Source organism: Protopterus annectens, chromosome 13.part0 (assembly GCF_019279795.1).
Source record: "Protopterus annectens isolate FY-2018-M chromosome 13.part0, PAN1.0, whole genome shotgun sequence".
NCBI classification, from domain to species: Eukaryota; Metazoa; Chordata; order Ceratodontiformes; family Protopteridae; genus Protopterus; species Protopterus annectens.
In genome coordinates this window covers 809,189,953-809,216,457 of record NC_056747.1, presented here as the reverse complement: position 1 = coordinate 809,216,457, position 26,505 = coordinate 809,189,953, and the positions used below count along the sequence as shown (strand labels likewise).

Here is a 26,505-nt window from a genome sequence, read left to right as displayed (position 1 = left end):
TACTTTAACCTTTTCATAAAGTTTGTTTTAAGGTAAAGTATAGCGAGAGGATAACCACTATAGTGTTTTATACATTTTGACCAATTCTATATCCAGGCTGGACCCCACTTAGATTTAGTAGGAAAAAAAATCCCTGATTTGTTGAGATGACATTTTCTGGCAATTGAGTAGTATAGGTGAAAAGTTGGTAATTTCACACCTCCATGATCTTTGGGATGTGTTAGTTCTTGTTGTTTTGGGGAACCATATAAACTTTGAGAGGTTAGTATGAATAGTTTGAAAGATTTTCAAAGAAATATAATGAACATTAGACATAAGAAAGAAAATGAGACCAGGAAAGATAGTCATTTTGACAATAGCTATTTTAGATAAAGAGTTCAATAATTGCCATTTTTTATGTCTGAAGTAATATTGGTCCAAGTATTAAGGAAGTTTATGCAATAATTGAGATGGGGATCATTTGAAAAGTTAATACCCATTCTGACAGCATAAATATTCAATTTATTTTCAATATCCTTCCTAGATTTGGCCTATCAACACATTTCATAAAATGCATCATAATCCAGAATTTTAGTACAACACACCTGATAGCAACAATATTTTATCAGCTACCGAAGATTCATCAGAATCTTCAAAATCCTCCATTTCGACCAACTGTTTCATCTTAAAGCTGGATTACTGAACTTCTCTCAATATTTTTAGAAGATAAGATAAAGTTGTTGAGTGATGTTAAGTTTTATTAAAGATAGTGCAATTTTTTTTACATAAATTAGCCTTATGGAAAGAAAGTAGTGATGCTGACACATATTTACCTGTAACAATATATATAGATTCTTCATTTACAATGATACCCAATAATTATGCTGTAGAAGCCATAGGATGATGTTTGTTGCAGAATTATAGCTATACTAATTTTGAAGTTTCAGTTGTATGTGAATTGTTACAAATGGTACTTAAGTATAATGTAGTTAAATTTCAAGATTTGTATTACTTACAAAGGGTGCAGCAATGGGTACTCATGTAGCAAATACTTATGCTAATTTAATATTATCAAGGTGGGATGATCAGTTTGTTTTTAATGAATGTAACCTATTTGCTGATTACCTTCTTTTCTATAAACTTTTAGCAGATGATGTTTTTCTTATATGGTATAACTCGGTAGATACCGTGAATTAATTTATTATCTATTTGACATCAAATGTTAATTTTCTGACCTTTAAGAAAATTTGGTCAGAGAATAGTATCTGTTCTTTAGATATAAAACTGAATAAGACAATTATTCTAAGTTGAATACTAAGACATATAGGAAACTGACAAGGAAGCATACTTATTTACATTCTACAAGTATGCATCTAGCATATAATTTTAAAAAACAATATGCCAGCATGTAGTAGCAACTTTTGAAAGAATAAAGAGTAAGAAGTTTCAAACACAAGGGTGCTTCACATGCAAAAGTGCAGGCATTGTTTATGCTATTAAATGTTCCTGTGGAAGTTTTTATAAAGGAGAAAGCAGAAGAAGTTTAGGGGAAAGAATAAAGGAACATGCCAGAGACATTAAAAATAATAAGGCTATAAGTCCAATAGCCGAACATTTCAAAAGGATACATCAGGGAAATTTTAGCAGTTTACAAGTATCAGTTTTGGAACAAATTAAGTCAAAATTTCTTAGTGAAGATATGATTAAATATTTATTAAGGAAAAAGGAATCAATTTTTATATTGAAACATAATACATTACAACCGAAAGGGTTGAACAAAGAATGCAACTGGAAAAGTTTTATTTAAATGTAAGGGTTTTTTAACCATCAGCACTTTTTACCAATTAATTGAATGTATTATTGAATTAGTGCTTTATTAATTAATGTGTTAACAGCTGCATTTTTATACAAAAGGAGATGTTCTCTAGATGTAATTTACTCTGTAAAGGCTGTGTTCTAGCCGAGGTGCTAAGAGAGATTGTTTTGCTGCTATTTGATACATCTACTGTTAAATTAAAGAACTTTTGCTGATATTGTGCTGGAGGTATTATTTCCTGGTCTTTGGTGGTATTTTTCTGCATTTTTGGAAAGTGGTTTCAATAATGAATTTATTATCTATTTGACATCAAATGTTAATTTTCTGACCTTTAAGAAAATTTGGTCAGAGAATAGTATCTGTTCTTTAGATATAAAACTGAATAAGACAATTATTCCAAATTGAATACTAAGATATATAGGAAACCGACAAGGAAGCATACTTATTTACATTCTACAAGTATGCATCTAGCATATACTTTTAAAAATGTGATAAAAGGGCAAATTAATTGGTGTTCAAGATTAAGTACTAGTAATGAGATATATGATGAGAAAATGGATACGTTAAGCCATGATTTTATGGGTTATAATATAGGTCAGATAAAAGCTATGAAAGATTATTATAGTACAGGTCAGATAAAAGCTATAAAAGATTAAGTACCACAACATCACAATGGAAAATCTAAAACCTTTTCTATGACCTCTAATTCATAAAAATAGAGATACAAGGAATGCTGAGGGAGAAAGTACAGCTTGTAATGGGTTATAACAAGCATACAAAAGCATTTGAAAGAATAATAATGCTCCAGACCAGGAAACATTTCAATTTCTTTTCAGTATCATTCCTAGATATGGCTTATCAACAAATTTCACAAAATGCACTGTATTACTCTATAGTAATCCCTCCACCAACATAATTGTCAATAAAAGTTAGTCTAGACCATTTCATTTTAAAAAATGAGGTACGCCAAGGTTGTCCGCTTTCTCCCTCTCTATTTAATCTATATATAGAAGCTCTCCTTTCAATAACTCAAGTCAAAGCTCTTATCAACTCTTCATCCATATAACTTAGATATTTCCTTTACTGCTTTTGCAGATGACATAACCATCTATCTTTCTTGCCCCAATAGACAAATTCCAAGAATCTTGTACATTTTCAAAAACTTTTCCAAACTTGCAAATTGCAACTTAAACTCCTATAAAATCTTCCTTGTTTAAACTTCTCCACAAACAGAACTGTTCTATTGAAATGTCAAAATTACAGGACGTCGCCATCAAACAGAGAATTATCCTTAATGGTAACAAATCAAATGCAATTTTAGCAAATAAAAACTAATGTTATTTTTCAAAAGGATTCATGTTGAGTTGCCAATGGCAATCTCAGTAAGTTCCATTCCTTCAAAAGAATTACAATAAAAAATTACTTTCAGCTAGCCAGAAATAAAGTGTTTATTGCAGGGTGTAAGCCCTCCTGCAATCCAATGCGTGTGTTTAGGGGGGACCCAACACTCCCAAACTTAAATATACTAACTCCATGAAAGCACATCAGCGATTCACAGAAATAGGACTTACTAAGATCTTTCCCTACCTTATTTCTCTTTTACTCAAGTCAGTATAGTGCCTTTGAATTTATTGACTTTTTACCATTTAAAAAAATGTTAATAAAGTAAATTTACTTTCATTTGTCTTATTTCACATAGGTTTCATTGACTTGCTTCATTCAAATTAGCAGAGCTGTTAAAATAGATAACTTATATTCTAAACAATAAATGTTGTCCTTATTTGAAAAAAAAACATATAAAACTGTAAAAAAAACTGTTACAGGACAAGAGTACATTACATTTTGCTGTGCTTCATATTTAGACAAAACCCAGTTCATTTCTTCCAACACTGTATCAAAAGTATCTTTAATGAACTGCATCATCTCCAGGCTCAGCCTTTTATATTCATCACCTGTGGGTTAGAAAAGAAAGAAACATTGCACTTATAATTAGTATATAGATTGTTAGTCTACATATTTAATAAAAATATATTCTGATATGAACTTACTGTACCCCAAAACACTTATCTTTCAGTATCATACACATGCATGCTTCATTACTACATTTTGATATACATGAAAGAGGAAAGTTCAGTCACTTGTAATCTATGTAAACAGTTATGTTATTATTACTTGCTTTGTTGTAATTACACTACACTTGCTAATGACTCAGATCATGGGTAAAAAGGTCCATTTTGAATAGTGATGCATAGGCTTACCCAGCCAAACTAATAAAGAAAATACATAATTATAAAGCTTTTGGAATGCTGCAGAACCTTATTTCTTTGACGGGATTCCCCTAATATCCCTGCCAAGGTCAGGAATCCAACTACCCACCGGTCATCCTGGCCACTCTTTTTGGAATTAGGGTCAAGTGCCTGTGGTACTTTCTTCAGGTTAAGTAGCATGTAGAGGGTGAAGTACAGAAGTGTCTTTAGGCTATGCTGTTTAGAGAAAGTCATTGCATGGGTAACAAAATGTCACCCTTTATTGTTTTTCTGATTTACATATATGTATGTTTTTTTGTTTCTTATTATCTGTAATCTGAGTTGATTGATCATATAATGATTGGTAAAAGAACATAAACAGAAGGAAATAGGATACAGACAAGAACTATGTAGTATTTTTTGCTTATTTATTTGTTACTCAACTAGGTGAGCTTGACCTTTTTCAGACACGGCCTGGGCCAAAGGCACATACCACAATTATATACATACCACCTGCATATCAACCGTAGCACAACAGTTTGCAGTGGGGAAAGCAAATATGTATATACTAGATAAAAATAAAAGCAACCCCAAAATATCAGGTCACAATTTAAATAAAACATCAGTCTGTGGACTTTTAAAAGGATATTAGTGCATTAAAAAGATTTTTAAATTCCCAGTAAAAACAAAGGTAACTTAATAGTTGCAAGCAACAAAGTGGGTGCCTGCTTGTAAATTATGCTTATAAGAAAAAAGCTAATGCATAAGTAATCAAATTGTAACAGCATACCACTACAAAACACAAATTGTATAATTACTTTCATTTAAATCTGGGGATTACAAACATTTAACTTAACTTGCCATGCATGCCATACAAGGCAAAATGGAAAGAACTCTAAAAGAGAACATCTATATTGTATTAAGAAAATGGATGAAAAATGTGTTAAGTAAACAAGTAGAAACCAGTTATGGGTTTAATACATTTATTTTTTTTTCACACGGTACAGACCAAATGATGAAGTAGTAAGCTGAAATTAGAAATCAAGGAACTTGTATGGCGACTTAGGTTAGTGCTTGTAACCCCACAGGTTTAAATGAAAGTACTAGTATCAATTGTGTTTTGCATAGGCATGCTGCTAGAATTTGATTGCTTATACATTAGCTTTTTTATTAAAAGCATAATTTAAGAACAAGCAAACACTTTGTTATGCACAACTATTGTGCTGTTTTTACTTTTAGTGAACATTTAAAAATATTTTAATGCATTAATTTCCTTTTAATTGTTTTTTAATTAAATAACTCTTGATGGTTGATAATTTCAGATTCTGATGACATCTTAGAGTACAAGAGAAAAGCACAAAATCATAATAAACAGTTGCTTCTTACAGTGTACTGTGACCTGTTTTTTTTTTTATTTTTTATTTTAGTTCCACGTGTGGATGCAAGTTACAAGTTAAAATGAATCATCTGACTATAGCACGTGTGTGTGTGTGTGTGTGTGTGTGTGTGTATATTTATATATATATATATATATATATATATATATATATATATATATATATATATATATATACATATATATATATATATATACACATACACACACACACATATATATATATATGTGTGTGTGTGTGTGTGTGTATATATGTGTGTGTGTGTGTATATATATATATATATATATATATATATATATATATATATATATATATATATATATATATATATATATATATATATATATAGATATATATATATATATATATATATAGATATGCCAGCGTGAAAATGAATTCCAGTACTGCACTACTGATTGATTGGCATCTCTCAATCATGCTCTCTAACATCTAGTGCCTGGTGCAGCTGCCCCCCCCCCTTTACCCTACCCAAGCAATGCCTCTGTATATATTTACTAGGCTGAAAGTGTCTTTTTTGAAATTTGTGAACAGGAGAATTGCTTTTGCAGAACAAGAACAAGAACGCACCACCTGATATGCCTGGATAATCTCCAAGGAGATCCATTAAATGTCCACACCATCACATGTCTGTTCCAATCTAAATGCAGCCTATAGCTTTTTTAACATGCAAACAAGATATTTTATTTATCTAAACCATAAGTACAAACAACTCAATCCACAAACATGGTGTGTGTGTCTTTATTCTGCTGACAGAGGGTGGCTTTATTACCCCACCCCTTTGTCACCTAATCCTTAACAAATCACCACCCACCCAATATCAGCAGTTACATTCTACTTGGAAACCATATTACTTATGTAAGCGCATTCCCTTATCAGAGTTTATTATATAATTACACCAAAAACTGGAATAATATTAGGCATTTCAAATGTACTATAATAAAACATTCTCCATTAATTTAAATTCTCCATTTAAAAAAACAAAAACTATTTAGACCCCCCCCTCATATATGTTCATCCATCAGCAACCACACTTTCATTCCTGCCACCTATTCTGTATCCCTTTTTACCCCTTTCCATATATATATATGTCCCTACCATGTGTCACGTTTCTCCAGTCTATCTCCTGTACTAATTCTTGGACTTGTATTTCACTTCCCTAATCTTTTTCATTTGTGCCATTAACATCTTAAACCTTGATATTCCCATTCTAATTTCTGCTCTAACTGAAATTCTTCCTTAATTCATCCCACATCTTCAGACATCCTCCCTTCTGTACTTGGTACCAATATTTAACCTTCTATTACTTTCTTGCCAATCTCCATGTCACTGATTTCCTTTATATATCTTCCTAAGTATCATATTTTTCCATCTCCCCCCCCCCGTACATATCTTTTTTTATCTATGTCTGTACCTGCCCTGACCAGTGAAAATTCAAACTCTTCCAGAGGGATTTCCAGTATCACCTCCATTATATCCTCCACCCTACCTCAATAACCATTCTTGCTGAATAATCATATCTTTCCAATCTGCTCCATAATCTACATCTACTAGTCTCAAAATGTCGATGAGTAAACATGCTTGCATGTTTTCCCTCAGATCCTCCTTTATCTCACTGTCCTATAATTTTATCCTAGCACACTCTCAGCTTTCCTCCTTCCAAAATATACTCCCTACTCAGCTGTTTCACTTCCTTTATCAAGCTCTTCCTTAGGAGCTCCAAGAATGCTTGCCCTGGATACACAATCTGGTTAATTCTAAATTTATCATTTTCCAATTCCCAAAATGTCTCTTAGCCTTCTCATAATTTATCTCATCATCTTATCTACTGTCTGTCTTTGTCTTACCCTTAAGTACTTAATCTCATTTCCTACAATTCTTTCCAATCTCTCCTCCTTCTCCCCTCAGGTGTTTATTTATCAGGAGTATTTTTGTTTTTCCTTTATTAGTTTTGTATGCTGATTTAACTCCAAATATTTTTACAATATCCCATAATTTTAACAGATCTTCTCAATGCCTTGCTAATACAATCAGGATATCAAAAGCATATAATGAAATATTTTTTTCTTATTACCCTCCACTTACATCCCTTTATATTTGACCTTCTGTCTCCAACAAAGACTCAAAATACACTGCAAAATAGTAATGGGGGTAGGAGGGAAACCTATATGGTTTCTCTCTTTATGTGCATCCCAATAACCTTGTTCTTATTTTCATTTTACCTTTAGCTCTTTCATGCAACTTCTTTATCATCTTCATCCATTTTAAACTGAAACACCCTTTTTTAAAAACTCTATTAAAAATCTTGATTCCACCCTGTCAAATGCTTTTATTGTGTCTAAGGATACTAAATCTAGCTCTTTCTTCCTCTCTTAGGCATCCTGCATCAATAAAAGACTTCTAATCAGATTATTCATTGTTCTCCTACCTAACCCTGTCTCGTCTCCATGTATTAATCTTGCCAATATTCTCCTTAACCTATCAGCCTAAAGCACTAAACACTTATAACTATGGTTCAAAACTGAGACTGGCCTATATGAAGCTGGTGATCTGAGGTCCTTCCCTTCCTTATATATCACAGAAATCACTGTCTCTTTCCAAAACAATGGTACCTCCTACACCGAGCCAACAGATATTGCCAATATACTGGCAGACAGATTCAGTGCCAACTTTACCCCCCCCCCCCAAAGGACCAATCACAATATAGTAGATTGCCAGGCACCCAGTATTACTGCTGCACAGGTTAAAAAAGCACTGTCCAAGACCAAGAATATAGCTTCTATGGGATATGACAATATCCCTGGCTGTGTTCTGCATGAAATACAGAGTGAACTGGCACCTCACCTGTGTGCCCTGTTCAATCACAGCCTCACCTCAGGCTCTGTCCCTACTGAATGGCACACTGCTACAGTCATCCCTCTCCACAAAGGAGGAACAACTACAGACCCTGGGAACTATCACCCCATTAGCCTGATGAGTCTGATATGCAAAGCCATGGAATGCATCATCATGGACCTAATAAACAAGGATATAGGGAATCTCCAAACTCAGGATCCCACACAGTTTGGTTTTGTGAAGGGTAGATCATGCCTGCTCAACTTGGTCAACTTCTTTGAGTCAGTCACCAGAGCTGTGGATGAAGGCAAGGTGGTTCATACAGCCTACCTTGATCTGGCCAAGGCTTTTGAAACCATTCCCCAGTCAGGAATCATAGAAAAACTCACTAAGCTAGGAATCAACCCCTATATCACCAGGTGGGTTGCAAACTGGCTCACAGATAGAACCCACAGTGTGAAAGTAGCTGACTCCAAGTCAGACTGCTGACCAGTCACGAGTAGAGTCCCACAGTGTTCGGTCCTGGGTTCTCTCCTGTTTGGTATCTACTTCTCTGAAGTCCAGGACAACATGAAGGGATGCTGGCTGACAAAGTTCACAGACAATTGCAAGTTGGGAGCTATTATTAACTCCCTAAGTGATCTTGACATCCTACAGAAAGGGTTTCACTGAGACCAACGACTAGTGTCAGAACCATGGCCTTAAGCTCAATCCCCAAAAATGGGCTATCATCCTCTTTGGGAAAAACTTGGTTTCCATGAATTGCCACATCGATGGTAGTCCACTGAACACAGAAGGCATTATGAGAGATCTGGGAACACAGGTTGACAGCAACCTCTCTTTTGACCACCACATTTCCACTGTGGTCAGAAAGTTCTTTTATGTGGCACATCTCATTACTAAGGGTTTTGCATCCAGGAAGAAAGAGGTCATTGTCTCCCCTCTACTCTTCCTTCATTATGCTAATTATCGAGTACAATGCCCCATTTGGCGTGTACCTCACTAGACACCTGCAACAACTGGAGAGGCCGCAAAAGTACCTCACAAAGAGGATCCCAGTCCTTAAAAACTTGTCCTATATGAACAGACTCAAAAAACTCCAACTATTCTCTGTCTCATATTGCCTACTTAGAGGCGATCACTGCTTGACTTACAAAGCCATGTCTGACCCAGCTCTGTTGGAAATGCTACATCTAAAGAAATCCCAATCCCTCTTCACTACACGCTCCAGAGACCTCAACCTCATTACCACAATCAACAGAATGTGCTGGAGACACAGAGACTAACCATGCTATGGAATAGACTTCTCATACATGTCAAACAGAGCACCTCACTGGCCCTCTTCAAGAGAAATCTTGATGAGTGGATGGGAAATAGAAAATTCACCCCAGGGATCACTCCAGTGGCTCTACACGACAGAGGCACTGGGAACTAAGGTTGGATGGCACGATGCCAGGGTAATCACATTAACTAGGCTTGTAAAGAGTCTCCAGAGTCATTAGGTTAGAACACACCTATGAACCTACGAGTTTGGCCCCAGACCTTCTTCTTGTACAGTATTAAACAAATGCACTCATCTACCTAAAATCTTCTTCCTTTAGGGTCACTCATACCTCAACCAACAATCTATCACTTTCTGGGGACTTCTCTTTAGCCATTCTACAACCTGTTGTTATCACCTCTTCAATTTTTATAATACCTCATTTCACTTGCTTCTAATTTCCACAAGCTTGTCAATTCCCATTCTCCTATCTCATCTCCCCCTCCTTCATTCCTTGTTCTCTAACCATCTTTCTCTCTTCCTCTTTTTTACAGTTCCTGATAATACCCTCTAAACCTTTCTAATATAGCTACTAGTTTTACTCTTCTACTTTCCCTTATCCCATTATCTATCTCATATATTTCCATTTCTACTTCTTGTTGTCTCAGTCTCACCACTAAAGTCTTCATTGCTTTAGGATTAACTTTAAAATATACCCCCTAAACAGCTGTTCTCTTATTCCAAATCTGTCTTCCCATTCCTACATATAACTTTTTATCTCCATTTCCCATCTCTTTCTACTCTCATCACCCTCTTCTATCTCTCTTGCACAAGTTCTGCCTCCATTCTCTCTACTTTCTGTCACTTAGTCTGCTCTCTATCCCCTGTTGTCTTTGTATCCTACCTCTAATTTCTTGTTTTATTTCGTATCATTTTCTGCTGTTATTTGTTCAGGCTCTTCCAAAACCTCCTTAAGTATCTTAACTATGTCTTTTTTTTTTCTTTCTCATCTTCTAATAAGTATGGGGGATGCCCAGTGCTTTTTCAGTCTATACTCACTTGCCCCTTCTATTCTCAATCCAACTATGGCATGGTCAAAAAAAGAGTTATGTACTTACCATAACTTGGAATCTATGCTATCCAGTGTCATTATTCATCATGTTTGGGTCTTGGATCCGACCTCAGATCCGAGTTGGCAACTGATGGACAGATCCAGAGCTCAGGCTCCTCCCCTTCCCATAATCCTCTGCTGATTTGTAACCCTCAGATTGAGTTTGCTGGATAAAGAAAATGCAGCACTGCCTGCCCAGGAGACTAACTATCCCCAAGAAGAAACATCCCTCCAGTTCTACTAGATTCCCAGAAGGAAGGGGAAAGGAGGGTGGGAATGTGATGAATAATGACACTGGACAGCACATATTCCAAGTTATGGTAAGTACATAACTCTTTATCTGATGATATCAATGTCGTTATTCATCATGGATGGGTCAGTGTCCCTAGCTACTATGAACCCTGGGTGGCCTCAGGGAAGGATATGCCGGAGCACAGAGGAACCAAAGGAAGCCCTGTTCCTAGACACTAAATCCAGCTTATAGTGTGAAACAAAGGTGTGGGGATTAGACCAAGTAGCAGCACCTCAAATCTCATCCAAAGAAAGCTTAGCCAAGAAGGCCGAAGACGTAGCCACAGACCTAGTAGAGTGGGCTTTAACTAGCCTGGATAGCTTCATATGACTGATATGTTCCATGTTTTCTAAGCGAATCTTAATATTGTTGTTCTTTTTCCCACTTCCTCCTTACTATTTTCACTCTGGCAGATTTACTCTTACCACTATCTAATCTCCCATTCTAAGTTATAAGGACTAATCAATATGAAATTCTACAAAAGAAAACAAATATGAACTGACACCCTCAGTTAGTGTCTCTTCATCCCTCTGAACTTACAAATTAGTACACAGCCACCAGTGTGCCCCTGTACACCTAGAAATTCCCATTTACTAAGCTTTACATAAAAGTCTAAATGCTAGTGAGTATTCCCTTTAGAGGTATTCTTCACTGCACTCTTAAAACTTATTCTAGTGACTGTCCCTACTTAATGCATACAGACAGTCCTGTAACAGCTGCTTGAGCCTACTACATTTACGTTACTGCAGTTCCTTATTTTCTGTCAGCATTCCCACCCACCTCCCTACTCTTTTACTGAGATTTATTCACTCTTCTCCACCACCTGATATCTGATCAATATCACCTTTTGTATGATCATTTGCTCACATCTATAATTATTCTCTGCTTCCTTGAGGGAATATAGATTTACATATCTCCTTCAATTTCAGGTATTCTGCTTGAATTAAAAATATTCTATTCTCTTTCTCACTTAGGCATTCAATGCTAATAAACATCCTCCTCCTTCCTCTCCACCCCTTCCTTATTAAAGTTCTCGCTTCCCTGCCATTATATTAATCACTCCTGAAGCTTGTCAATGTTGGATATTTCCCTAAATCTTATCTTCAGATTCTCACATTTATGTAGTACAACATAAAGACAAATGTATGCTATAATCAGTATCCTTTTCTCACTATTCCCTTCATACATCCTGTATGCAACTATTATTCAAAATATCACTTGTAATAAGAAAGGTGTAATGTATATGCATACCTATTGGAAAATGTACCATTAGAAAAAAAAATAATTAATCTCTAGTTAGTCCAAACTATGAGGCAATTTTACTTTTATATCCATTTTCAAATATAAACTCCTTGTTTACTGCAACTTCTTGTCCTTTTTATAAAATTAGTCTTTATTTTATGCCTGTGCAGAATTCCTTCATGTCGCCTTTATTCTCTACCTTCTCTCTCAAATTTTGCTTTTTTCCTAAAGAAACAAAGCTAGCCCTTCTCCTTAGTAATCAGACCACGATAATTTTCACCATCTATTAACTTATCACACCCTCTCTGATCCGCCACTCTGGCCTGCTGGTTTCTTCTGCACTTGTAAAGGTTTTTGCCGATCCTTTGACAAAAATTCAGAAGTAAGCTGGGTAAAATAACCTCCAATAGGCACCTCTTTATCTGCAGACCTTTACCACTGGAACAAACATAATTCTGTATGGTATCATAGGAAAAGTACTGCTTAATGAACTATCACTTACCCTAAGGCCCTCCACCCCGCGGCTTCCAAACTTCCTTTAAAATCCTCTCCGTTTGTATGTCTGGAGCTGCACTATTATCTGTCTTATTGGTCTGGGTCAACTCTGAGTTCCCTGCTTGGGAAGCATGCAGTCCTGTGAGCACATTTGATGTGCAAGTCCAACACTGAGATGTCAATCCAATTCTCTAATAGGGTTTTATTGCACTCACACAGTCAACTCCTTCATATTTATTCAGCATCCAAATTATTTTAATATTTTTTCATTGTGGCCTATCTTCATATTCTACTGACTCTGCATCCAGGCATTCCAGCCTGGCCTCAGCTACATCTGCTCTTGCCTTTAACTCCTCAATATCTGCCAATAACTTCTGTAGAACTGTAGTATGCTCATTCAAACCTTCCACTACCTCTACCAGTTTCTGCTCTTGATTAGACAAATTCTCCATAAGTGTCTTCTCTATTACTTCAACTCATTCTAATTGCTTTCAGTGTCACTTTTTTGTGGTTAGGTTTCTCCATTACTGTCATCTCCAATATTTTTTCTATTTTCTTGCCCTTTAGCTTCCTCCTCTTTTTCAATTTGCAATTCATTCACTCGGAACCGACTCAGCCATTTACTTCAGCTCGCGCCTTCCAAACAATCGAGCTAGGCTCAACCCATAATGCTCCTCTCTAGATTACTTCAAATCGGGTTTGCCTAAAATAGTGGCAGACAGATAGTAAATAACAATAAGAGACTAGATCTGTGTCCCTGTAATGAAGCCAGTCTTGGAAGTATTCTATCCACTGAGAGTCTCAGGACAGAGGAAGGGGGGGTGTCAAGGATTAGTGAAGATCGACAAAACAGATGGAACGTTATGGTAAGACATAACTTCTTTATCTGATATTGTCAATCTTCATGTAATCCTTGACTGTGGGACAGAGCCCCTAGCTACCTGAATCTTGGGAGGTCTCATGGAAGAATATTCCTGAGCACCACTGAGCTGAATGATGCACGTCCCCTAGAGACCTGGTCCAGTTTTTAATGAGCGATAAAAGTATGAGGAGATGACCATGCAGCTGCTGACAAATGTCATCTAAAGAAGCTCTGGCATGAAAAAACACAGAAGCTGCTACAGCTCTAATTGAATGTGCTTTCAAAGGGCGTGCTGGGTGAAATCCCTTTGAATTGTAAATAAAGGTGATACAGTCTCTGAGGCATTTAACTAAGGTAACCTTGGAAACTGAGTTACCTAAGGAAAGTGAGGAAAAGGCAACAAACATTTGGTCAAATTTTCTGATATCCTTGGTTCTGTAATGGTAAAAATGTAACTGCCTGTGAACGTCTAATAAGTGCAGACAGTGCTCTCCCTTACTGGAGAAAATAGGGAAAAAGACTGGTAGGTGAAAGGTTTGATTGATATTAGATTCTGAAACTACCTTTGGCAAGAAGGAAGGATTAGTGCTGAGGGAAACCCTGTCCTTCTGAAATATTATATAGGGGGGCTTGCAGGACAAGGCTTGAATTTCCGATACTCTTCTTGCAGAGGTAATAGCTAATAAAAACAAAGTCTTCCATGTCAGAAATTAAGTCACAAATAGTTGAAGGTTCAAAAGGGGATAGAGTAAGAGATTGTAGGACTGAGAGTAAATCCCATGGAGCAGTCGGCTCTTTAAATGGATACCTTAACATTAGGGTTCCCTTCAAAAAAGTTTTACAAAGTTTATGTGACATAAGTGAAGAACCATCGAAACTCATGTGGAAATTAAATATCGTGACTACATGAATCCAAATGGTAGAGGCTGAAGAGCCAGACTGATAAAGAACAGCCAGAAAATCCAATACTTTAATCATGGGAACTGTATAAGGGATCAAGGTCATTGTTAAGAGCTCATCTAGCAAATTTTTCCCATTTACTCTGATACAGCTTCCTAGAAGGTTTGTGATGAGCCAAGATGATTTGTCGAACTGGTGAGGTAAGGGAAGAATGCCTGGCAATCATGGAATTGAAAAAGCCATGCAGTGAGCTTGAGATGTTGGAGATTCGGATGAACATTAACTTCTGGATGAGATAACAGATCTAGAGCTGGGACCAGAATCTAAGGTTTCCGAAGAAGATGAGGCCATATGAAAGGAGACCAAATCTGTCAACGCCAGAACGGAGCAATGAGGATTATTGTGTTCTCCGACCTCTTGGCATTCTTTAGAAATTGGGATATCAGAGGAATTGGGGGAAAGGCATACAGGAGACTGGGGGGGGCCCAATTGTGGAAAAGATCATCTCTGGGTGACTCCCCCGGGGGGGGGGTTAGGGCAAAGTAACTGCTGCACTTGTTGTTCAGAGGGGGCGCAAACAGATCGCAACAAGGTTGACCCCAGTGATGGAATATCTTCTCCATCACCACAGGATTGAGAGACCACTCATGAGGCATTAGAATAGTTCTGCTCAGTGTCTGCTATCACATTAGAGCTTCCCAGAATATGGGTTGTCATGAGAAAACGGTTGGAAGAAATCAACCATTGCCAGACACTGATGGCTTCTCGACAAATGGGCTAAGATTTGGTTCACCCTTGTTTGTTGATGTACCAGACCACCAACATGTTGTCCATCTGAACTGCCACTGTTCCCAAGAGAAGGGCATCTTGAAATGCTTGCAGCACCCTCATCTGTAGAACGCTTATGTGGAAATTGGCCTCCTGTTGGGACCAAGTGCCTTGAACAGCCTTCCCAGATAATGCCACCCCCCCACCCTATCTGGAAAGAATGCATGGTCACTATGGCTTGGGGCTGTGGAAGGATGAAAGGACAGCCCAAAAGAATCTTATTGGAATGGAACCACCAAGACACGTCTTGTTTGCAGCGATTGGTGATCAAGATGTGGTATGCCATCGGCTGATTCATTAACAACCATTGGGAGGCTAGAAGCCATTGTAGAATCCACATGTGATATCTGGCCAAGGGAACTAGAGATATAGAGGCTGCCATCGAGCCCAGCGCCTGTAGGATTAGTCTGGCTGGAACACTTCTGTTCTCAATTATACAGTTTACTTGTGCTCTGATCTTTTGCAGCTTGTCTACTGGGAGTGAAGCAACTCCTGTAGCATTGTTTATTAGAGCTCCAATAAATTCCAACTGTTGAGTAGGTTGTAGATTTGACTTTGCGTGATTTACTGTAATGCCTAATGATGCACAAAGATGCAGGGTATAATCTCTTGCCTGTTCTAGTTAACGCCTAGTGGTAGCAGTAAGGAGCCAGAAGTTGAGATAAGGAAAATTTGAAATCCCTGCAGTCCAAGATGAGCTGCTACCAGCATCATGCATTTGGTAAACACCCTGGGGGCTGTGGTGGGACCAAAGGGCAGTGTTCTGAACTGGAAATGACTGGCTCCCAGCCAGAAGTGCATGAATCTTCTGGAGCATTTGTCCATTATTATATGGTAATACACATCCTAATGATCTGTAGAGCACATTCAATCATCTTTTTCCAAGAAAGGAAGTATTGACTATACCAATACCATCCAGAATTTGGTTTGCTGAAATGCCTTGTTGAACTGGTTGAGATCCAAAATTGGTCTCCAGTCCCCTGTCTTTTTGGGCACTAAAATAATCTTGAGTAAATCCTGGATCCTCTCTGGTCTGGTGGGACTTCTTGGATGACTCTTTTTTCAAGGAGTTTTTGAATTTGTATGACTGCTGCTTCCCTGTGACTGGGTGGCACATCCAGGAGTCTTTTTTGCATTTTTGGATTTCACAAAAGGGGAATGATGCAACTTCCTGAAATGATCCCCTGCATCCATTTGTCCAATGTCATCTGTAGCCAGGCAGATTGGTGCAGGGATAATCACCCCATGAATGCCTCTAGAGGAAGACAAATGGGCCTCTGTTCAGGAGTGCTAGTAGGAGTTACCAGACAAAGAATGTCTGGACCCCAGGTTCTGCTGGCCACCTCTGCCACTAGGATGGCGTCTTCCATTGTTGGTTCCTCCTCTGCCCCGGGGAAAGTGCTTGTCACATGAGTCCTGGAAAGGCCCTTGGGACTTTTTGAACCATAGCTTCCCACTTCTCTGCCTCCTGGAATAGGACTGTTGAGGAGTGGAGAAGCATATGCCCACAGCAGAAAGAGTCTTCCCATCTTTCTCACATCTGGTTAGTGTGTCTTTTACCTTGGCTTCAAACAGGGATGTTCTGTCAAATGGAGCATTGACAAATGAAGATTTAAATGTCTCTGCAAAGTCATACAAGCACATCCAGGCATGTCTTCTAATAGCAACACCTTAACCTGCTGCTCTTGTCATCCCTTTGACTATGTGGGCAATTAGCCTCGTGGATGAGTTAGAAATTGATTTGAGGTGGCAAGCTGAGAGGTAACCTTGTCTCGTACCCTTTTGGCTACTGCTCCTGTGAGAGTATCTGAGAGCTCTTTAATCAGATCTCTCTGCAACCTGGTAAAGTGCACCATGTAGTTCAAAGACCTGAGAGCAAGGGTTGATGAAGCCTAAATGCGCTTCCCAAACCTATCCATAGTCTTAGACTCCTTTTTAGGAGGATGGATAGCAGGACTTTCCTCTGCAAGTTCCTTCTTTGTGGCTGCCGCTATCACCATGGCATCTACATGGGGTACACTTAGCCCAATGCTGCTCATCCTTAGGGGCATAAAGGATCTGGTCAGGCCTCTTGGGGATCGGCTCGATGGAGTCAGGAATCTTCCAGGCCCGCTGCACAATCAATTTAATGAGGTCATCAGTGGGTGGAGAGATGCAAGAGGTAGAGGGCTGGGCATGAAAAGCCTCCAACATTATACCGATTCCTCCGAGAAAGGCTGCAGGGAAGTCCAGCCACCCCTCTGTTTCAGGATTTCCAGGATGTCCCTAAAGGAAACATCATCAGGGGGTGACCTTGGGGAACCTTCCCCCTCATCAAAATCAGTGTCCTCAGTGAAGGATTCCTCCTGGGAGTCTAAGTTTTTATTTAACATTTGTTAACTGGGAAAGTCTGACTTGGAACAAAGCCAATTTTCAACAGAGGCCTGGGGAGAAATGCTCCAGACTCATGTGTTTATAATGTGGGAGGAAACTGCAGCACTCAGAGGAAACCCACACGAATGCAAGGAGGACATGCAGACTCTGCACATGAGGCACTCCAGCTGAGAATCGAACCGTTGAACCTCTTCCTATGAGGCGACAATGCTGCTGCTGCACCACTGTACCATCTAAGTGCTTCCTCTTGCACTTTTTCTTCACAGGTACTTATTCAGGGGATGTTCCAGGGAAGTATCCGAAGAGGAAACCACCAAAGTGTGTCTCTCCTGAGGCTTTTGTGCCCCCTGTCCCAGGGATGAGGTTGATGGTAGCTCTGGTCCAGGGGATACAGATGTCTGGCCCGACAGGGACGGCAAGGACTTGGAGCCCACAATGGACAAGGCCTTCTCCATGATCCAGAAGCCCAGCCCTCCCATAGAGGGATGGCAGCCTGGAACCGAAATAGACTCCTTCAGAACCATGGTCCCACTCTGCACTGAGGAGGCAGCTTCCAAAGCAGAAGCCTGGGGGTGAGCCAATGAACACCGAAGCACCAAGTGGCATGGAAGGTTTCAAAAAAAAGGGAAGTCGAACCCTGCCTCTTGGAACAGACGATGAAGTCTCGACCCTGAGAGACCTCTGGTTCTGATAAACCAGAGGAGCTCAAGGCAATTCTCGGTTCTGGAGAAGAGGCTCCTACTGGAACTGAGACAGCCAGACCTGGTCAGGTTGGTGCCAGGGGCTCCAAAGACTCAACTAGAATTGGAGGAGGATGAGACGGTGTCAAAGAGGGCCTTGTCTTGGTGCTGAGCTGGCTAGGAACCGAAGATGGAAGTAATCCCCTCACCGTCAAGAGCTGGTCCACCAGCCTCATGATGTCCGATTCCAACAGGCTCTTAGTGGATCAAATGGATGGCAATGAAGGTGACTTAGGCGGACTCGGTTCCATGAAGAGACTAGGTGGTCGGTTCGCAAATGGATCAACTGATGGAGAATATGGGTTCTAGGTAGTGTCCTGAATGAAGTCTGCTTCAGTTCTGAAAAACCTCTGGTGCTGAAGCTTTAGGTGTCCGTTTCGAAGAAATTGTTAGTGCCGAATCAGCTTTGCCTGTCGGTGCCAGAGAAACTGTCAACACCAAAGGCTGTTTGTGTAGTTTTGCAAGTGGATCCGAGGAACTGTTTGGTACCAAGTGAGATTGTCTCTTTGGCTTACAGGAGGAGGAAGAGGAAGATGATGAGCTGGCTTCGGTCTTCGGACCACATATGGCTCCTGGCCTCTTCAAACTCTCCTTTTAACAATCCTTTTAAGAAGAACTTATTTCTCCACTCAGTTAAAGTCCTGGTGGAAAACGCATGACAGATGGCGCAGTCCTCTTGCAGGTGGACACCACCCAAACAATATGCACAACAAACATCCCCATCTGAATTGGGCATCTTCCTTTCACAATTCTGCCACTTCTTAAAGCCAGAGGTGCCCTTAAAAGGTTTGTCAGCCTTACAGAAAAAAATAGGCCTAACCAGAAATGTCAAACACACACACACACATACTCACTGGTTTCAAGAGGGAACAGAGATTTTTTTTTTAAATTTTAAATGGAGAAGGGAAGACGGTACCAACTATGGTAGCCAGAAATACCTCAAGAGGTAAAGGAAGTACCAGCAATGGTACATTAAAGAAAACTACCAAAAGGTAGAGGGAAAAGGGAAGGGATCACTCACATGTTCTAGAAAGAAAAGAGGAATGGGTAGAAAAGCTATAAGAAACTAAGGAGAAATAAGATGGAAAAAAAATAAACTTACTAAAGATAACGCCAAAGCTCAAGAGAGGTTGAACACTTCTGGCACATGGAGCTGCAAACGAGATCTGAGGTAATCTACAGAGGAGTATTATAGGTAGAGCCTAGCTCAAGAGTTTTGAAGGCGCAAACTGAAGTAAACGGCCAAGTCGGTTCTGAGGCTCGGAACCGAGCCCACAGTCAAGGATTACATGAAGACTGACAATCAGATCAGTTGTTGTAACTAGAGGCATAGGGAGCTTTGCAGAATCAGTGGCAACTAGCATGGTGCCATACCGGAAGTATCAGCATGTAGCTTTAAGTGCATGCATTGATGCAGTTTATTAAAACTAATCTCTGTAAAGAGTAAGTTTAATATTATAATGACCTCTAGAAGGTCTAGAGCAGACAAAGCTAATCTATTTAAAAGAGGCAATGATCACCACAATACAATCTAATGCGAATAGTAAAAAAGGAAAGGAAAACATGAAAATTAACAATGGAAAGAAAACCAATCACATAAAGAAGAGAAGGCTAAAATGCTACAGTATCCCCTGCTTGCAAGGGGAACAAGAGAGGTGGAGACGTTAAATTGAGATGATATAAGGCCCCTGATTTGCAGCAGTGAAGGGATTAAAGACATGGCCTACTAAGTAAAAAGTATACTACTAATGCAAAACTCACAGTAGCGTATAATAAAAATTAGGAACAACTCCAGTTTAATCAGCTATGTAAGAGAGTTAAAAATGTGGTAGGTACGACATCCTTGAAAAGTAGCAACCCATAGAAAAGGTCCTCTATAGATAAGTTGTTTATTGGCATTGAATGTCTGCCTGAGTAAGAAAGAGACTAGAATAGTTTTAATTCGAGCAGCATAACAGCTGTACAGTATATAACAATGGCAGTGAATCAAACAGAGAAGTACATATCGTTGTATAGTGACCCAGTCTGAAAAGCAGTGTGAGGTTTGGCCCCTAGATGGAATCAAAGCAGCTGACTTCAGTGTAGTAGGCAGGGCACTTCTTCTACAAAACAGAAATTTTGGAGCACAGAGACAGAGCTAGATGCTTCTCAGATAGCACAGAGACAGGTCAATAGGCCAAAAAAGTGACAGATAAATGAAAAGAATGATGTCCAAATGTTGTCTAGTGAAACTGAGTGCCTTAATCTCACTTTTATTGGAAACTTTTAAAAAGAGACATATCATTGGACCTATGCAGAAAACCAGAAGCCACCCAGCCTAGTGAGAGTAATTTGCCTGTCAGAGCAGACAGAGACATGTCATCAAGCATAGACAGAATCAAGACATCAGGCCTAGAGAAAGAAGTGGTCAGGGAACTTCACTAGGGAAGTTAGAGAAGGCTGGAGACCCCACTGACAGAAATAAGAAAATACAGGTGTGGGCTTGGAAAAGACCTTAGGAAGTAGAATAATACAACCACTGGCAGAGAGCTTCAGTTACAAAGAAAGGGTAAGAATAGGCCAGGATAAGGCTGTAACCAAGGACTGGAAGGAGAGACAACTTGACGGACTGTGAGTTTTTCCTGCCTGTTATTGTTTCTAAAATTAATCAGTATGTTCAACAGTCTCTGTCACTACAAGTTTGTTCTTAATGTAAGAAATGAAGTTTCTGTTTAGTAAACCGACTGATAATTTCAACCTGGAATCTATCAATGTTTTTATTCCTAAAAGACTAAACTGAAATTTATGAATGGTGGAGATATTTGCCGAATTAAATTAAATGATGAAGTGGTGGAAATGCATGTTGTTTGAGTTGATTTCCCTGAGAAGCTAAGAAAGGGTATGCTATCTCAAACTGGAGAATCTGGGCAGAATTCAATGCCATGATATTACCTTTACAAGCAAATTAAATTATATCGGGTCAAAATACTTACTGAAACAGCGAATATGAAAACTGAAACATTGACTGTGCTGGTGTTCCTTGATAATAAATTGTACTTTTAAGTGCAACCTAAGCAGGTGTGGAGTTTCAAAAAGCACTGAAATCTGTCAACTTCACAATACTTTCTGAACTAAACTTTAACCAGAAATTGAAAGCAGTGATTGTCTGACACCAGAGTGCTCCGATACCGATACAGACTAGTGAACTTATCTGTGGTTCTGCTTGGTAACAGAAAAATGAAAGGCAGAGAAAATATTAGAAGCAAGGCTTGTGTAACTGTTGACAAAGCTTTGTTAAATGCTTCTGCTGAGATAAACAAGTAATATGACCAGCTGTATGTATGTGATCTGGTATAATGTTGCAGAGTATTTGTCAAAACAAAACTAAACTGCAAGCTAATGATGAAGTATGGTAGAGTGCTGAAGACCATTTAAGTTGGTGCAACATTATGCATGTGCTTTGCATCAAAATATTCTGACCCAGCTCTGTTAGAAATGCTACATCTAAAGAAATCCCAATACCTCCACACCACATGCTCCAGAGACCTCAAACTCATTACCACAATCAACAGGACATACTGGAGGGACATGTTCATAACCCAGAGACTGCCCATGCTATGGAATAGACTTCTCATACATGTCAAGCAGAGCACCTCACTGACCCTCTTCAAGAGAAATCTCGATGAGTGGATGGGAAATAGAAAATTCACCCTGGTGATAACTCCAGTGGCTCTACTCGACAGAGGCACTGGGAACTAAGGTCAGGTGGCACAATGCTAGGGTAATCCTATGGCTAGACTTGTAACGGCCCAGGGGCATTAGCCTAGTACACACCTATGAATATACAGAAGCAAAACCATATTTTACATACAAGTTGTAGAACTGTCCACAGTGAAACCTGTTTGAGAATGATGCAGAGAATCAAAGTATAGTCAAATGAACTCTGAAAAGTTAAACAGCATTGTTGCAGGTCAGGGTATTACAGAAAAAATCATTGAGGTGTTTGGATGGAGTGTACTAACTACTCAACAAGCAGCAAGAGAAAATTTGCTACAGCATAGTGAATTACTATTTGCAAAACCATAGTGAAATACAATGTTATGGCTTTATGGCTTCAGTTATTGCTTAAACAGCTGGTATCATTCCAGGGGGATCAAGTATGTGTCAGAATGGGACACATTTGTCATACCTCTCAACCTCAGAGCAAGAAATCTGGACAAAGCCATAAATAGAAGTGGGACAAAGGCTAAAAAATAAGGACAATTGTTTTATTAAATATTGCTCTTATAAACTTAGAAAGATAATAGAATAGTAGGTCTTGCATTAGTATGAATTTTCTGAAGGGTATGAAAACTGAAACTCAAATGTCTGTCATTATTTTCTAACCTCAATATTTAATGATTTGCCACTAATTTGCCAGAAAACCACAGTTTTATGAAAAACAGACTAAAAATGTGATACAAAAATATAAAATAGCCACACAATACAGATGGGAACCTGTCAAAGAAGGGACACTTTTTAAATATTCATACTGTTAAGTTGAGCAGCTGACAAAATAAGAGAATCTACATGCATTTCTGAAATAAAAATAATCTATAACTCTGATCATTACAATTATTTATTAATTGTAAACCCTCCATGTTTTCTTCCAAAATTGCCATTTTGCAGAGGGATTATTAGGGGAGAGCAACATTTTTAGCCAAAATCGGGGAGAGTTGAGAGGTCTGGATATACCTAATTCTATAAAGCGATTATTTGCATGCAACTCTCAACCTCTTAACACAGGAAATCTGGACAATGCCAAATATATTGGGGAACATACAAACAGTACTAAAAATTACTCTTGTATAAACTTAGACAGTTGATAGCACAACAGGTCTTGCTTTAGCATGAATTTTTCTGAAGGGTATGTCTGAAACTCAATGTCTGTCATTATTTAGTGACTTCATTCCTAAATGATTTGTCAGAAAACTACAAAGTTTATGAGGAACAAACCAAAAATAAGAGGCAAAAATCTATTCATTCTGCGAAAATCTGGACAGCTGAGAGGCATAGTTCAGCTGGGGCTGTCTTTGAGTTTGCCGCCCTTCCCCACTCACAAAATCATGGTCGAATGGGGCCTCCCACCTGCAGCCATTCCAATGTTCCATTACTTGGCTATTTCACCCCATTTACCATAAACACTGTAATGTGCATACTGCTTTACTTCTACGATGATTTAGATTTAATTTAAAAGTTTTATTTTACATTTTACAGTACAAACACTAATAGGGTTGCCACCTTTTCAAATGGCCAAAGTGGGACATTTTTGGCACAAACATCGGATTTTACAGGCCGACACATACCCACGGTCAGTACAAAGGTTATAACTTAACTTTTTTGCCTAAATAAAAGCTTATTCTTGTAGCATTTTAGTTGCTTATTCTGTTTCTTATAACATATGGGTATTTTAGATACAGAATAACTGTTTTATGCAACTATTACATAAAATATAGGAAATAATTTTGTCCTAAAATCTCAGGACATTTGCCATTTTTTAAATTTTTTGCCAGGACACAACTGCCCAAAGAGGGACTGTCCCTCACAAAGTGGGACAGGTGGTAACCCTAAACACTAACACATCTACTAAACAAAGCAATGCAGTCTCACAATGAAAACAGACTTAGCATTAAAACTTCTCTGCCCTTTTAGCTCACATTCATTGAAACAGCATTGAAACCCACATTCAGAGAAAAATACATCTGGCCAGTGGCAGATAAAGATTAACTTTGGGCTGCTTTCAAATCATAGGCTACTTGCACACGAAACATACATGTGTTCTTTGATCTACAGTAGTTCAGTGTATCCAACAAGATTTCAGGCATAAAAAGTCAGATTCTCTTGTAGATAAAACTCTTCTTTAATAAAACACCAGAATAATCACAGGATAAGCGCTTTCGCAACAATGCTTCATCAGATCTTACTACAAAAAAAGTACGCCTACCATAAATGTAGATGTTCGAGTGCTCACCCTGCTGCAGTCATCACACTTGGGTTATCCTGCCGTCAGGCGGTCCTGCAGTCGGCCAGAGTTCCAAAGTCTTGGTCCGGCGTCAGTTGCTGTCACTTCTTCCCTGACGTCAGTGCGCCAGGGGTATATAAGAGGCATCCGACACCATTTTCCTCAGTTTTTCTTGCCCCAGATGTCAGGTGCCCCCAATAGGTAGGCAATACAGATTGCTATATAAAAATATATACATGCAAAAAATAAAACAATACCTCCAGTCACAAGCAAATACACCACAGAGATTGTATAGGAGAGAAAGGTATGGATAAGTTCAGCTAGTTCAGAAGGGATGGAGGGAGGGAAACCTGGACTGCAGCAGGGTGAACACTCAAACATCTACATTTAAGGTAGGTACAAAACTGTACTATGTTCATCGTGTTACCCTGCTGCAGTCATCACACTTGGGTTGAATCCCAAAGCTAAGGATGGGTGGTGGAGTTAAACAGGGTTAGAAGAAGCTAGTAGGCCCTGCAAAACTGCAGTGCCAAAGCCAGCTCTAGTCTTAGAATATAGAGGTAAGTGATAGTGTTTGGTGAAGGTGTGCACTGAACTCCAAGTTGCAGCTTCCAGAATATCCTTGGTTGGCAACCCCTGAGAAAGGCTGCTGATGTAGCTGTAGCCCTGGTGGAGTGGGGCCTAATGCTAGCAGGTACTGGTTTCTCATGATGCATGTAGCAGAAATGTATGCAATGTCCTATCCATTTTGAAATGGTCTGTTTTGAGATAGCTTTTCCATGCGATCCTGCAGCATAGGCTACAAAGAGCTGGTCAGAGTTTCTGAAAGCCTTAGTTTTATCCAAGTGGTAACATAATTGTCTGTGAATGTCCAAAGAGTGCAGGAGTCTTTCTTCTTTGTTCTGGGGATTTGGGAAAAAGGTGGGCAAATGAATGGTTTTGTTAAGGGCCACACTGGATACCACCTTTGGCATAAAGGAAGGGTTAGTTCGTAGAGAGACTCTGTCTTGATGAAAAATGAGGAAAGGCTCCACTGCCATTAGTGCCTGTAGCTCTGAGACTCTTCTAGCTGGTTATTGCTAGCAGCAAGGTAGTTTTCCATGAAAGAAACTTTAAATCAGCTGAGAAAGCTGGTTCAAAGGGCAGTAGTGTAAGCTTTTCTAGAACAAAGTTGAGATCCCAAGTAGGTGTTGGTGCTCTCCTGGACGGTCTTATGTTCTTAGCCCCTCTAAGGTACTGTCTCAGGAGTGGATGTGAAAATAAAGGAGAATCCGTGTTGTAATGAGCTGAAATTGCTTAGGTGTAGATCTTAACAGATGAAAAGGAAAGTCCTTTGTGCAACATCTCAGTTAAATATTGTAGAATCTGAGGAATGTTTGGATCAAGGGGATTTTGGACTTTAGCCTGGTTCAAGGGCAAAATCTTTTTCATTTCATCTGAATAGGTTTTCCTGGTGCTGGGCCTCCTGGCCTCCAGAATGACATCCATTACAGCTTTGGATAGAGGTGTTGATTGATTGTTTAGGTAATTTGCCATGCAGCCAGGTATAAAGTCTTGAGCTGGCTGTGTAGAATTTGATTGTCTCTCTGGGTAAGCAGGTGTGGAATTTGTGGTAAAATCCATTGTGGGCCGTGGGCCATGTTCTTTAGAACTGGATACCAGTGCTGGCGTGGCCAGTCTGGTGCAAAGTGTATCATTTGTGGCCTCTCTAATCTGACTTTCAGCAGCACCTTTGCTAGAAGAGGCAGTGGAGGAAAGGCATACACTGTTAATGTTTTCCAACTGAATGAGAGGGTGTCCACTTTCCAAGCTTGTGGGTGGAATGTCCTTGTGCAAAATTTTTGAAGTTGGTAGTTTTGGGGGTTGGCAAACAGATCTATGTCTGGGCGTCCCCATTTTTGAGTTATCATTGCAAATACTTGTGGATCCAGTTTCCACTCATGGCGATCCATGATGTTTCTGCTTAGGTCGTCTGCCAATGTGTTTTTCTTTCCTGGCAGGAATTGTGCTTGTAGTTGAACTTGGTAAGACAGTGCTGTGTTCCACAAGGTCATAGCTTGCCTGCATAGAGGGTAGGAATGTGTGCTCCCTTGCTTGTTGATGCACCACATTACTGTGGTATTGGCCTTC

General features: G+C 39.1%; 1 protein-coding gene across 1 annotated transcript in view; it reads right to left on the bottom strand.

Moving 5' to 3' along the window:
• Window positions 1-26,505, bottom strand: part of LOC122787969 — a 1,400,032-nt gene that overhangs the window by 670,487 nt on the left and 703,040 nt on the right. The window contains exon 4 of the mRNA XM_044054898.1: window positions 3,635-3,747. Within this exon, the coding sequence (XP_043910833.1) occupies window positions 3,635-3,747 (113 nt within the window). The remainder of the gene's footprint in view (window positions 1-3,634; window positions 3,748-26,505) is intronic.